This window comes from Salvelinus fontinalis, chromosome 8, assembly GCF_029448725.1.
Source record: "Salvelinus fontinalis isolate EN_2023a chromosome 8, ASM2944872v1, whole genome shotgun sequence".
Lineage (NCBI taxonomy): Eukaryota > Metazoa > Chordata > Actinopteri > Salmoniformes > Salmonidae > Salvelinus > Salvelinus fontinalis.
In genome coordinates, this window is record NC_074672.1 from 13,702,237 (window position 1) to 13,716,469 (window position 14,233).

Consider the following 14,233-nt stretch of genomic DNA (forward strand, 5'->3'; position numbering starts at 1 on the left):
GGTATGGGATAGGTTTTGTTAGAAAAAAGTGCATATTTCAGGTAGATGGCATAGGTTACAATTGCACCCACCGTCACAAATGGACTAGAATAACTACATAGAGCAACGTGTTTACCTACTTACTAATCATCAAACATTTCGTAAAAATACACAGCATACACTAATCGAAAGACACAGATCCTGTGAATACAGACAATATTTCAGATTTTCTAAGTGTCTTACAGCGAAAACACAATAAATCGTTATATTAGCATAGCACATAGCAGCCCAGCATTGATTCTAGCCAAAGTGAGCGATAACGTCAACATCGCCAAAATATATTAATTTTTTCACTAACCTTCTCAGAATTCTTCAGATGACACTCCTGTAACATCATATTACACAATCCATATAGAGTTTGATCGAAAATGTTTATATTTAGCCACCAAAATCATGGTTAGACAATGTGAAATGTAGCCCAGCTGGTGAGAAAATGTCAGTGCGCCATATTAGACAGTGATCTACTCTTATACATAAATACTCATAAACGTGACTAAAAAATATAGGGTGGACAGGGATTGATAGACAATTTAATTCTTAATACAATCGCGGAATTACATTTTTTAAATTATCCTTACTTTTCAATACAGTTTGCGCCAAGCGAAGCTACGTCAAAAAACATGGCGTCCTAAGCCACTAACATTTTTCGACAGAAACACGATTTATCATAATAAAAATGTCCTACTTTGAGCTGTTCTTCCATCAGTATCTTGGGCAAAGGATCCTTTCTTGGGTCTAATCGTCTTTTGGTGGAAAGCTGTCCTCCTGCCATGTGGAAATACCAACTGCGTTCGGGATGAACTGGAAGCGTGCCCAGCAATTCACAGCGTTTCAGAAATAAATGTCCCAAAATCGCACTAAACGGATATAAATTGCTATAAAACGCTTTAAATTAACTACCTTATGATGTTTTTAACTCCCATAACGAGTAGAAACATGACCAGAGTAATATTACTCCCTCCACTAATGCTTGGAACAAGTGCGGGTCGATGTCCTCCAGGCGCATTACGCAGCAAGAAAAGACTTGCTAGCTACAGGGTTTTTTAATTTATAGTGCCTGTGAACGCGCAATCGACCCCATTCAAATCGTCATCACGTAAAGGCATCCAGGGGAAGACGTAAGCAGTGTCCGTATACTCATAGCAATAACAGTGCCCTTTTAACTGACTCCAGATCAGGGGCCAACATTTCTGAAATCTGACTCCATGTCAGGGAAATTGCTGTAGAATGGGTTCTGTTCCACTTAGAGACAAAATTTCAACTCCTATAGAAACTATAGACTGTTTTCTATCCAATAATAATAATAATATGCATATTGTACAATCAAGAATTTTGTGGGAAGCCGTTTCAAAAATTACACGATTAGCATAAATAGTGACAACAGCGCCCCCATCCTCAACAGGATAAGATTATAATTCCGGGTCTTGAAGATGCGCTGTAGGGCATTACTTGATACCTCAAGGTTAGGTCTTGCTCAATAACGTAACATTAATGTGTTGAACATTTTTGATGTGCTGGGTAAATCACAACACAGGTATTGTTGCTGCTATCTGCATTTAGCTGTATCATTTAATGTTATTACATCATATTGCAGTCATTTACAGTTAACTGGAAAAAGAGTAAAGATCAACAACTCAGGTGTTAGAAATTACGCTGCTGATGACTTCTTGTCATTGATGATCATAAACTTCAAAAGGAAGATAACAAACTGACAAAATGTCAACCGAAACACACAAATAACCCCAATTTATTTTTTAGTTATCAACATTTTAGACATTTCAACTAGATTTGCTCTATTAAAATTTAAACAGCTTAAGCATTTTCTCAAAAGGAAAGAAGTCCAGTATTTAGCAGCCGGATATCTGTTTAATGCTATGTGGGAAACCTTTATGTCAGACTGCAAATTAAACACACATGTCTGAAATGAGTCAGAAGGAGAAAGGGGGATTCCATACATCTTGCCAAGTTTTCTTTATTTTATTTTTCTGTCGTTTTATGATCAACTCGCTCCGTTTCAGTACAGAGTAACGACAGGTGATGACTGTTGCTTTCTTGGCGTTTTACATTTGTTTGCGTTTTGTTCCAAAACTACTCTACGGGATACCCCTTGTCTTTTCTTTTTTCTCTGGTAATTAGGAATGGGGGCAGCCAGAAAGAGTTGAAGAGGCCCAGCTTGGCTTGACTGTGGGAATCCTCGGTAACACTTTATGTTAAGGGTCCATAATAAACCATTTATAAGACATTTACAAACCATTTGCTCACCATTTATTAATCATTACACCCTCATTTTTGTGAGAATTGACACTAGTCACTCAAAACATTTATAGTATAAATAGCACTCACTTTAGATTAGGGACTGCAAAAATACTTTACGAATGATTAGTAAATGGTTCATGTGGGAGTAACAATTTATTAATGCCTTATAAATGGTTTATTACGGACCTTCAAATAATGTCTTATGGAACCCTCTCCTCCCCTCGTGGAGCCACGTCCATGAGATGGAGTCAGAGGAGCCACAGCTGTGTGTGTGTGTGTGTGTGTGCACATGTGTGCGTGTGTGTGTGCACATGCATGTGTGTGTGCACGTGCATGCATGCGCGTGTCTCCTAGAGCCAGAGAAGGCCAGAGCCAGTTGTGTCCCATTCAAAGGGATTTCACAGTCTTACTGTTCCAGAACTCTGGGTCACATAGAGAACCTCTCCAAAACAATGGCAATCCCTCTTCTACGTAGATCTACTTTTTATGTCCGTCTCCAATACTAGCCATTAGTGCAGTGTGTCATAACCCGACAGCAGGAAAGCCTTGATAAAAAAAAAAACCTGGACAGACAAGGTCCAAGTTCTAGCTGAAGCAGCCCCCTAGAGAGCCCATGTATCATAGCTCCCCACACTCAGCCCCCGGAAAGCCCATGTCTCAAAGCTCCCCATACTCAGCCCTCAGACAGGCTATGGATGTAATGAGTCACAACCATTATGCTAACAGACTAGTAACAGATAAAGCATCTAAACACTAGGTTACTCTTCTGCCGTCCCATGCAGTCCAGAGACTTCTGAGGGCTATTAACAACAACAACTAAAGGACCATAAATAAAAACCTTGATCTGATTTATGGAAGGTTATAAACAAAGCCTGGATGGCCTAGCTATATATAACATAAACATAACATAACAGCTAACCAGGAATAAATAGTTACATTAGAATAGTCCCTAGGTTGTGCATCTGGCTTTATAAGAGCTGGTGTTATGGTTAGTGTTTGGGTGACGAATGCCAAGGTAAACCAAGTAGCTGCCGTAAGTGCTGTAGATGGATCAATGAGGACCACTATTCTCTCTGGACTCAGTATTGAGGTGCAATGAGGTGACCAAAATTATATATCCCTCACTACACAGACTGTCGCAACTCCTAAATACAGACTGAGAGCAGGACAACAAAGACTGTACTGAAAACTGTGACTGACAACTATAACAAAGTACATCTCCTCAGCATACAATCCTGTAAGCTGTCAATGAAGCACATTAACAATCTTCACAATATACTAATACTTTAGTAAGCTTGTTAAATAATTGTGTGAAGTTCAAAAAAAAACATACAATAAAACCTATCTTGCTGTGATAAGCTTCTTATCCTAAAAGGGTTGGCACTGTTTAGTATCAGAAGGAATTGGAATGTTATGCAAATACCTGAGCGGTGGGTGAGGAGGAAAGGTCAGGATTCAAATGACAGACAGAAAGTATGGTGGCCTTTGTCACTATTACTCAATCACAATGATTAATACAGCAATATCTGAGACTATCTTGTAATGGTGATTCTGCCATTCCAATGTACAAGTTAAATAATTGTGTCACAAGGCCTAAGTATGACTGGATAGAGCAGACCAATAAGAATGCAGTAGTACACACACTAGTAAACATTTTTTTCCCCCTAACATACTGAGGTATTTGAAGCTCGTCTACAGGTTTGTGTAGGGAAAGGGAATACCTAGTCAGTTGCACAACTGAATGCATTCAACCGAAATGTGTCTTCCGCATTTAAACCAACCCCTCTGAACCAGAGATGTACGGGGGGGCTGCCTTAATCGACGCCCACGTCATCGGCGCCCAGGGAGCAGTTGTTGTTGGGGGTTAACTGCCTTGCTCACCTTGCCGGCCCCTGGGATTTGAACCAGCGATCTTTCGGTTACTGGCCTAACGCTCTTAACCGCTAGGTCATATTCCGCTAGGTCCTATTCCTTAACAGAGGTCCTATTCCATGCACAACAAAAGAAACAGCATAATGATAACATAACGCATGGATAACAGGCGAGGAAGGAGAGGACACAGGAGAGTGAGGCTGCTGTCTTATCTGATGGATCATGCAAATTATTCATAGGTAAAACGCAACATGGTGGTGCTGTGGCACTAGTGAGCGAAATTTGTGGAGGCATGATCAACCAGAGTAATAATTATAATATAGGGCTGTAAAGTAAATTGCCTCTAAATCGGCATGGGTAATAACTGTCTACATCTGATTATCATGGCTGGTTTATGAGGGTAAATACTTGCAAAAAGGTAAAAAGTGAATCAATACCCATATATTCCTAATGTAAAGTTTTCCACATTCCCACAGTTTTCCAATGGAAAATTCCCAAAACGTTTTCAATGCTACTGGCACGTATTGTATGAGTGTTTTTTTTTCTCAACAGAATCTAACAACGGTCAGAAGAATACCGGCAAACATTTCACTCTAGTAAAATAACCGTAACATTTTTAATAGATGAGGTGGGACATTATATAGAATATGGTCCATGCCACCATCATCAACTTCCACCCCCAGAGGTGTTGACTCATATTGAGTAATACTCACCATGGGTTTTCTCCATAAAGATGACCTTGGAGTCGGAGCTGAAGTTCTGTCCCGTCAGAATCATCTGCTGACCTCCCAGGACAGAACAGCTGTCCATGTCTTGTTTATCCACCATGGGCAACTCATGGGCGGAACGCTGGGCTGTGAGATGGAAGAGAGAACATGACGTTACACACTGACAGGTCGTGTTGGCGTAGTGGGTAGAGGACTGGCTGTAGGACAGGAGACAGAGCATGGCATTATTATGACATAATGTTACGCACTCTGTGGTAGGTCCTTCTGGGGTAGTCTGTTTGATCTCTGGTTGATGTTTGCTTTGAAGTCACAAGGTAATTGTTGACTGATTACAATGAGACTAATACCGGCTAATTAAAAAAAATATATAAATCCTCATTGTGCACTTTAAATATTTGTCTGAATATTTGATTTGTGTAGACATTAATTAATATGGGACAATTACTTGGTACATATGAAGAGATTTTGTTTGAATTTGAGGCTGTAGTGTCAATTGCGGCTACACGCTGCAGACCTGGACAAACAGAGCACATCATGGAAGTGGGAACATGGAAACATATGACAGCGTGCGGTAGCCTACAGTACAGAAAGGGGTTGAGGGAGGAGGGGGAAGGAACATGAAGGGTGGACCTCTCCAACACCATCATCATTACGCAATGGAGCGTATGTTGGAGTATGTTCAACAAACCCTGTGACCTGTCCATGATGTAGACACTGATTGGCTGCTGTACTCTATTCTCTCCCGGTACTGTAGATTTCCAGCACTGATAGCTTAATCAAGCAGTGGCACTGAAGTTGCAGCCACAGAGACAGTGGCAGCCATAGAAATATAATTTGCTAGAATGGGAAAAGCTCCACAGACCATGGCAATTCAAATGGAACACCTATGGGTGCACTCAATATGGCCACCAGTTCACCCATTACAGACCCAGTGACTTGAAAGGCAATTTCCGTTCTAGTAATTCTATTTCTATGGAGGCAGCCATGTTTAGGGAACCAATACCCGACTACAGCAAATCAAGGCTTGACTCTCTGCTCTTATCTTTTAGTGACTGACCTTATTATTGGGGATCAACTGTCAGCAATGCCAGCATAAGGGGTTACATGAAGGCTAAATTAATCACTTGGGGAATGGACGGCAGTTGCCTTCCTTTTAGCCGGATCAGGTTTACTACTAGAGAGTGTGTGACAATTAAATCTAAAAACATTTTGTACACATGATGAGATTGAGACCAAATGAATGGAAGGTACTTCCTCAAGCTTATCATCACATCCTGCCTGAAAGACTGAAAACCTATCTCCAGTGAGGCGTGTGAAGTGTAGACAAACAGTTGTGACCTTCGGACAGCCTACTATACTGTGAATCAACACAGAGGATAATACCTGGAAGCTAGTCTCTTCAAACACACACACCACTGACAGTTTAGTTTGCTTATTGGCCATTTTAACAGATGTGTTGGGGGTGTTCTAGTACGACTGTGCAAACCATTTTTTACTTGACTGGTTTTCAGTGATGCCAGGTTTGCCGAGGAGCATGACTGCATATTTTACTTTCGCTCATCAGACAACAATGTTCTGACACTCCGGAGTGAGATTGCATCCGATTGTTGGACAGCACCCACTACATCATTTTGCATAGCACAGTGACGTGCAATCAGGGTAGGCAGTGCTTACCCTATGATAATCTAATTTAGAAAACAAAAACTGTTATGAAAAGCCAATTAAAAGATAACAATTGTTTTTATATATATATAATTGTATCTAATGTTTTTTCTTAATGATTATGGTGGTTTTATGCTCAAAATTGAAAAATGTGATGAAACTGCATCAAAACCTCAGGAACTGCGCCAGGGTGTTCTTGCCCTCCTTTCTAGCCATTCAAATCCATTCAAATAGTTGGCGCTGCGGCCATTCCTGACTCCAGTCACTGTTAATGGACAGGGTCAGTATATGCGTCGCTGCTTTGCCTAGCTTGAAGTAGCATCATTTATTGCATTGAGCCGATTTCAAATTTTGCGCATAAGTATTGCCTAAACATGTTGTGTGGGTATTGCCTGGGGTAAGCTACATAATTTGGGGCTCACGTCCCTTGAACTGATCAATCTCGAAGCTAGCTAGCAAAAACAACCTGACAAATGGACTATACTGCACCTCAAATAATATTCCAAGTTGGAATAATGTAAGGCTCTGTTTGGAGGGTTCGAAGAGAGGAACGCCAACCATAATGAAAGTTTAGACCAGACAGAGGCAGCATACCTCTAGAAGACATGACAGGCAACCACCATATCCCTTACTGCTAACTGTCGGGCAGGCGAACAGTGAGTACAGGACTGTCCACTTGTCTGAAACGTCATTACCAATTAATACTTTTTACCCAGACTTTTACACATCTTGGACATTTGCTTTGTCGACGTAATGGGAATGACATTTTGTGTCAGTGTGAAAGTGGAACCAAGGGATGCGTCTCCCACATGTCTGTTGGCCTGCTGTGTACATGCAGAATATTGTAAATGACATGGGGTTCTGCTGTGACTTCTACATCGCTGTCACTGCGGGTTGTACTGTTGAATCATGAGAATATACAGCATTCCTTTCAATGCATTTGATTTATCAAGCTAGAATTTCATTTTGACAAGACACATTTTCAATCATTTCGATTGTTGATATGGAAATTTCGTTAGAACCTTCCCAGCAAACCGGGAACATTCCCAGAATATTATGTAGATTCCTATTAAGTTCTAGTTAGGGTTTTGTCTAACAAAGGACATGTTTTAAGTCAAATATCCTTGGAATGTTCTCCTAACGTTCACTAAAATGTTGTGCACGACATCTGTAACAACCACCACAGAACATTCCCCAAATGTTCTCATTAGGTTCCAGGTAATGTAATAACACAATGTTCGGGTAATGTTCTTAGAACATACTAGCACAACTAAATGTTCTGCTAATGTTGATGGATATGTTATTCAAAACACCCATAACAACTAGCAGGGAATATTCCTACAATGGTCTCATGAAGATATTCTGTAAGGTTATGACATGATGATCCATCATTTTTCTAAAAACATACTTCTGTGATAATGCATAATAATGTTCTGCTAATATTGATGTGTAATGTAACATTATTATATAAAATCGCCAAACGTTTAAACAAACGGCATTTCAATCTTCTTACATCATTATATTTTATTAGGGTATTGTCCTAACATAGCTATAGCTATTTTAAAGAATGGTAATTAAGTACTTTTGAATGTACAAACTGCCATCTTCAAGCCTTGTAGGCTACTTGGTCTGCTGCGCCAACAGGATCCTAATGTTTCTAGTAGATTTCCCTTTGTACTAAAATCCTTAGATTATGATCCAAACTACGGCTATATGTCTTGGTACATTTTTATTTGAGTCTTTTAGCAGACGTTGTTATCCTGAGCGACTTACAGGAGCAAATAGGGTTGGTGTACTCGATGAGCTCAAGGGTATATCAACCTATTTTTCACCTAGTCGGCTTGGAGATTCAAACCAGCAACCTTTTGATTAACTGCTAGGCTACCTGCCGCCCTGTACATACACATCTAAACTCAGCAAAAAAAGAAAACTTCCCTTTTTCAGGACCCTGTCTTTCAAAGAATATTTGTAAGAATCCAAATAACTTCACAGATCTTCATTGTAAAGGGTTTAAACACTGTTTCCCATGCTTGTTCAATGAACCATAAACAATTAATGAACATGCACCTGTGGAACGGTCGTTAAGACACTAACAGCTTATAGACGTTATGAAAACTTAGGACACTAAAGAGGCCTTTCTACTGACTCTGAAAAACACCAAAAGAAAGATGCCCAGGGTCCCTGCTCATCTGCGTGAACGTGCCTTAGGCATGCTGCAAGGAGGGTATGAGGACTGCAGATGTGGCCAGGGCAATACATTGCAATGTCTGTACTGTGAGATGCCTAAGACAGCGCTACAGGGAGACAGGACGGACAGCTGATCGTCCTCGCAGTGGCAGACCACATGTAACAACACCTGCACAGGATCGGTACATCCAAACATCACACCTGCGTGAGTTACACTGGCAACGCACAATTCCTCCATCAGTGCTCAGACTGTCCGCAATAGGCTGAGAGAGGCTGGACTGAGGGCTTGTAGGCCTGTTGTAAGGCAGGTCCTCACCAGACATCACCGGGAACAACGTTGCCTATGGGCACAAACCCACCGTTGCTGGATCAGACAGGACTGGCAAAAAGTGCTCTTCACTGACGAGTCAAAGATTTGTCTCACCAGGGGTGATGGTCGGATTTACGTTTATCGTCGAAGGAATGAGTGTTACACCGAGGCCTGCACTCTGGAGCGGGTTCGATTTGGAGGTGGAGGGTCCGTCATGGTCTGGGGCGGTGTGTCACAGCATCATCGGACTGAGCTTGTTGTCATTGTAGGCGATCTCAACGCTTTGCGTTACAGGGAAGACATCCTCCTCCCTCATGTGGTACCCTTCCTGCAGGCTCATCCTGACATGACCCTCCAGCATGACAATGCCACCAGCCATACTGCTCGTTCTGTGCATGATTTCCTGCAAGACAGGAATGTCAGTGTTCTGCCATGGCCAACGAAGAGCCCGGATCTCAATCCCATTGAGCACGTCTGGAACATGTTGGATCGGAGGGTGATGGCTAGGGCCATTCCCCCCAGAAATGTCCGGGAATTTTCAGGTGCCTTGGTGGAAGAGTGGGGTAACATCTTACAGCAAGAACTGGCAAATCTGGTGCAGTCCGTGAGGAGGAGATGCACTGCAGTACTTAATGCAGCTGGTGTACACACCAAAATAGCACATTATTCAAACAGGTTGTCGGATGGAACCCTTTAGCCTAGTGTATTTACTTCAAACAAAGTCGCCATAAAATCAAAGCACATGCAAAATTGACACTGCCAGACTGTACACAGAGTACTGAATGCAGTTGAGTTCTCATCAGAACTGAGAATTCGATCCTGGTTCGACCCAAGCCTGGTGAGCTGAAGCCTGAGCCTAGGCCTAGTCTGATATCACAGAAATGAAATGAGCTCGAACCTCAAAAAAAGCCAAATTTCTAGAAAACAGTAGGCAATATTGATTTAAACTGCTGTTGAGAACAACGCGGTGGGGGAAGGCGGCAGCGGAGTGAGGAGACGAGGAAACAGCGTTTAGGCCTAGATATTCAAAACATTTCCTCTTTTTATCTCCACGCTATTCATGAGTTGATCTGTTATCTGTATAGTCATCAACTCGATTTTGCCAAATCTGAGATATTCTGTCATTTGACAGTTATCTAGCAAGCTTAGCAACTTTGGTCATTTGACTTTTGTTTGACTGCTGTTACAAAAGTTGGATGATTCGACAACACTTTAGCCTACACAGGGTGAGCTCTGTGTGTCCTGAGCGCGCTCTGTGTCGAGATGAAATGCGCTGAATTAATTGAGAAACATAACACTCTGAATTGATGAATGACCTGTTTCGCATTTCACAACAATGTCATTGGCTATCAAAGTTACTCTATCGTTACTAAATATCAGTTTCACTTGCTGTGAAATCTTTACATAGTGCAGTCAAGCCGGCAATGTGGTGCAGCGACAATCTTATTTTGGGAGAAACCTGGCATAGTGACCATATCTTGGTTTTAAATGCTTTAAATGGGCACTTCTGATTGAAACTTGGTAGATTTTGGGGAAAATAGTCATCCCTACTGGTAATGTTCTTGCAATGTGAGGCAAATGTTTTATATAAACATTGTATAATCATCAGCACAACTGGACAGTGTTTGTGTTTGAAAAAATGTGTGTTTGTGAACATTTTCCGCCACCAAGCGAATGTTCTGGTAACTTTGTATCCAAGATGGCTGTCGGACGTGTGTTAGTCTTGTCCCGTCTTGTCCCATGTAAAAATGGAGTTCATCGTTTTTTTCACTTTCTACCTATGACCTAAATATACTTTCCTGCAACCCGCCTCACCCAATGTGGTACGGATCTGCTATTTTTATACGAGAATAACTGGAACCTCCATCAGAAGCTAGCCAGCTAACTAGCTACTAGCTAGTAGTCACTGTTAGCCACAGCTAGCGGTCTTCACCTTAAGCCCGGACACCAGTCAGCTTTAGCTCGGTCAATACCTGTCAGTCTGCGCAGTCCAATATCAACCCAGAGCATATCGGACTGCTTTTTTCCACCACATCTCCGGATTCCTGCCGCAAGCTCTGGGCCATTACACCGAATCATCGCAGCTAGCTAGCTACAACCGAGTGGCTACTGCTGGCTAACGCCTCTGTCCCGAAGCAAGCACCGGTTAGCCTTGAGCTAGCCTCGAGCTAGAACCATCTCCCGGCTAGCCGAAGAGGTATACCCGCTAATTCGTGAGCTACAATACCTCTTTTGCCAATTGGCCTGGACCCTTTATTGCCGACACGGAGCCCCGCCAATCCATCACGACTGGTCTGCCGACGTAATCGTCCGATGTGGTTTCAACAGCCTTTTCCGTTGCGATGTTGCCTTAGACCCCTCTGCTAGCCACGGCCCGCTAGCTTTCTGAACGCTGTGCCTCCGCTCGCCTAGCATAGTAGCGACTACCGAACGGCTCCCGGACTCACCTATTGCTGCTCATTGGACCCTATGATCACTCGGCTACACATGCCTCTCTCTTATGTCAATATGTCTTGTCTTCTGCTGTTTCAGTTAGTTATTGTTTTATTTCACTGTAGAGCCCTTAGTCCTGCTCAACATGCCTTAGATTGCTCTTTTGTCAAACACCCCACACATGGGGAGACCTCACCTGGCTTAGCTGGTGTCTCCAGAGATGCAAGCTCTCTCATCGTCACTCAATGCATAGGTTTACCCCCACTGTACTCACATCCTACCATACCCTTGTCTGTACATTATCCCCTGAATCTATTCTACCATGCCCAGAAATCTGCCCCTTTTATTCTCTGTTCCCAACACACTAGACGAGCAGTTCTTATAGCCTTCAGCCATACCATTATCCAACTCCTCCTCTGTTCCTCTGGTGATGTAGAGGTTAATCCAGGCCCTGTAGCCCCCAGATTCACACCTATTCCCCAGGCGCTCTCATTTGTTGACTTCTGTAACCATAAAAGCCTTGGTTTCATGCAGGTTAACATCAGAAGCCTCCTCCCTAAGTGTGTTTTATTCACTGCTTTAGCACACTCCACCAACCCTGATGTCCTAGTCGTGTCTGAATCCTGGTTTAGGAAGGCCACCAAAAATTCTGAAATTTTCATCCCCAACTACAACATTTTCCATCAAGATAGAACTGCCAAAGGGGGCAGAGTTGCAATCTACTGCAGAGATAGCCTGCAGAGTTCTGTCATACTATCCAGGTCTGTGCACAAACAGTTCAAGCTTCTCCTTTTAAAAATCAACCTTTCCAGAAATAAGTCTCTCACTGTTGCTGCTTGTTATAGACCACCCTCAGCCCCAGCTGTGCCCTGGACACCTTATGTGAATTGATTGCCCCCATCTATCTTCAGAGTTCATACTGTTAGGTGACCTAAACTGGGATATGTTTAGCACCGCAGCCATCCTACAATAAGCTAGATGCCCTCAATCTCACACAAACTATCAAGGAACCTACCAGGTACAACCCTAAATCCGTAAACATGGGCACCCTTATAGGTATCATCCTGACCAACTTGCCCACTAAATACACCTCTTCTGTCTTCAACCAGGATCTCAGCGATCACTGTCACATTGCCTGCATCCGCAATGGGCCTGCGGGTATCATGGAAGGCCTTTCAAAACGACTGCAGGCCTTTCTAATCGACCTGGCCCTGGGTATCATGGAAGGATATTGACCTCATCCCGTTCAGTAGAGGATGCGCCTGGTTGTTCTTTAAAAGTGTTTTCCTCACCATCTTAAACAAGCATGCCCCATTCAAAAAATGTAGAACTAAGAACAGATATAGCCCTTGGCAGACCTGACTGCCCTTGACGAGCACAAAAACATCCTGTGGCATACTGCAATAGCATCGAATAGCCCCTGCCATATGCAACTTTTCAGGGAAGCCCTGTAGCACTAATTAGAAAAGGTTTTGGGACACCATAAAGTCCATGGAGAATAAGAGCACCTCCTACCAGCTGCTCACTGCACTGAGGCTAGGAAACACTGTCACCACCAATAAATCTACAATACTCGCGAATTTCAATAAGCATTTTTCTACGGCTAGCCATGCTTTCCACCTGGCTACGCCTACTCCGGCTGCAGCAACTTGCCCAAGCCCCCCCCTGCTTCTCCTTCAGCCAAATCCAGATAGCTGATGTTCTGAAAGAGCTGCAAAATCTTGATCCCTACAAATCAGCTGGGCTAGACAATCTGGACCCTCTTTTTCTAAAATGATCTGCCAAAATTGTTGCAACCCCTATTACCAGCCTGTTCAACCTCTCGTTCGTATCGTCTGAGATCCCTAAAGATTGGAAAGCTGCCGCGGTCCTCCCCCTCTTCTGTAACAAACTGTTACAGACCTATATCCAGCCGGACATGCCTTTCTAAAGTCTTCGAAAGCCAAGTTAACAAAACAGATCACCAAACATTTCGAATCCCACCACACCTTCTCCACTATACAATCTGGTTTCCGAGCTGGTCATGGATGCACCTTAGCCACGCTCAAGGTTCTAAACGATATCATAACCGCCATAGATAAAAGACAGTACTGTGCAGCCGTTTTCATCAACCTGGCCAACGCTTTCGACTCCGTCAATCACCGCATTCTTGTCGGCAGACTCAATAGCCTTGGTTTCTCAAATGACTGCCTCGCCTGGTTCACCAACTACTCAGATAGAGTTCAGTGTGTCAAATCGAAGGGCCTGGGGTTCGGACCTCTGGCAGTCTCTATGGGTGTGCCACAGCGTTAAATTCTTGGGGCGACTCTTTTTTCTGTATATATCAATGATATCGCTCTTGCTGCTGGTGATTCTCTGATCCACCTCTACGCAGACGACACCATTCTGTATACATCTGGCCCTTCCTTGGACACTGTGTTAACAAACCTCAAAACGAGCTTCAACGCCATACAACACTCCTTTCGTGGTCTCCAACTGCTCTTAAATGATAGTAAAACTAAAGGCATGCTCTTCAACCGATTGCTGCCCGCACCTGCCCGCCCGCCTAGCATCACTACTCTGGACGGTTCTGATTTAGAATATGTGGACAACTACAAATACCTAGGTGTCTTGTTAGACTGTAAACTCTCCTTCCAGACTCACATTTTAAGCATCTCCAATCCAAAATTAAATCTAGAATTGGTGTCCTATTTCGCAACAAAGCCTCCTTCACTCATGCTGCCAAACATACCCTCGTAAAACTGAC

At 42.9% G+C, this 14,233-nt stretch overlaps 1 protein-coding gene across 2 annotated transcripts in view; it reads right to left on the reverse strand.

Moving 5' to 3' along the window:
• LOC129860635 (nuclear factor of activated T-cells, cytoplasmic 2-like) overlaps positions 1–14,233 on the reverse strand; it is a 50,546-nt gene that overhangs the window by 21,523 nt on the left and 14,790 nt on the right. For both annotated transcript variants that reach the window (XM_055931231.1, XM_055931230.1), the window contains exon 6: positions 4,881–5,021. In XM_055931231.1, the coding sequence (XP_055787206.1) occupies positions 4,881–5,021 (141 nt within the window). The remainder of the gene's footprint in view (positions 1–4,880; positions 5,022–14,233) is intronic.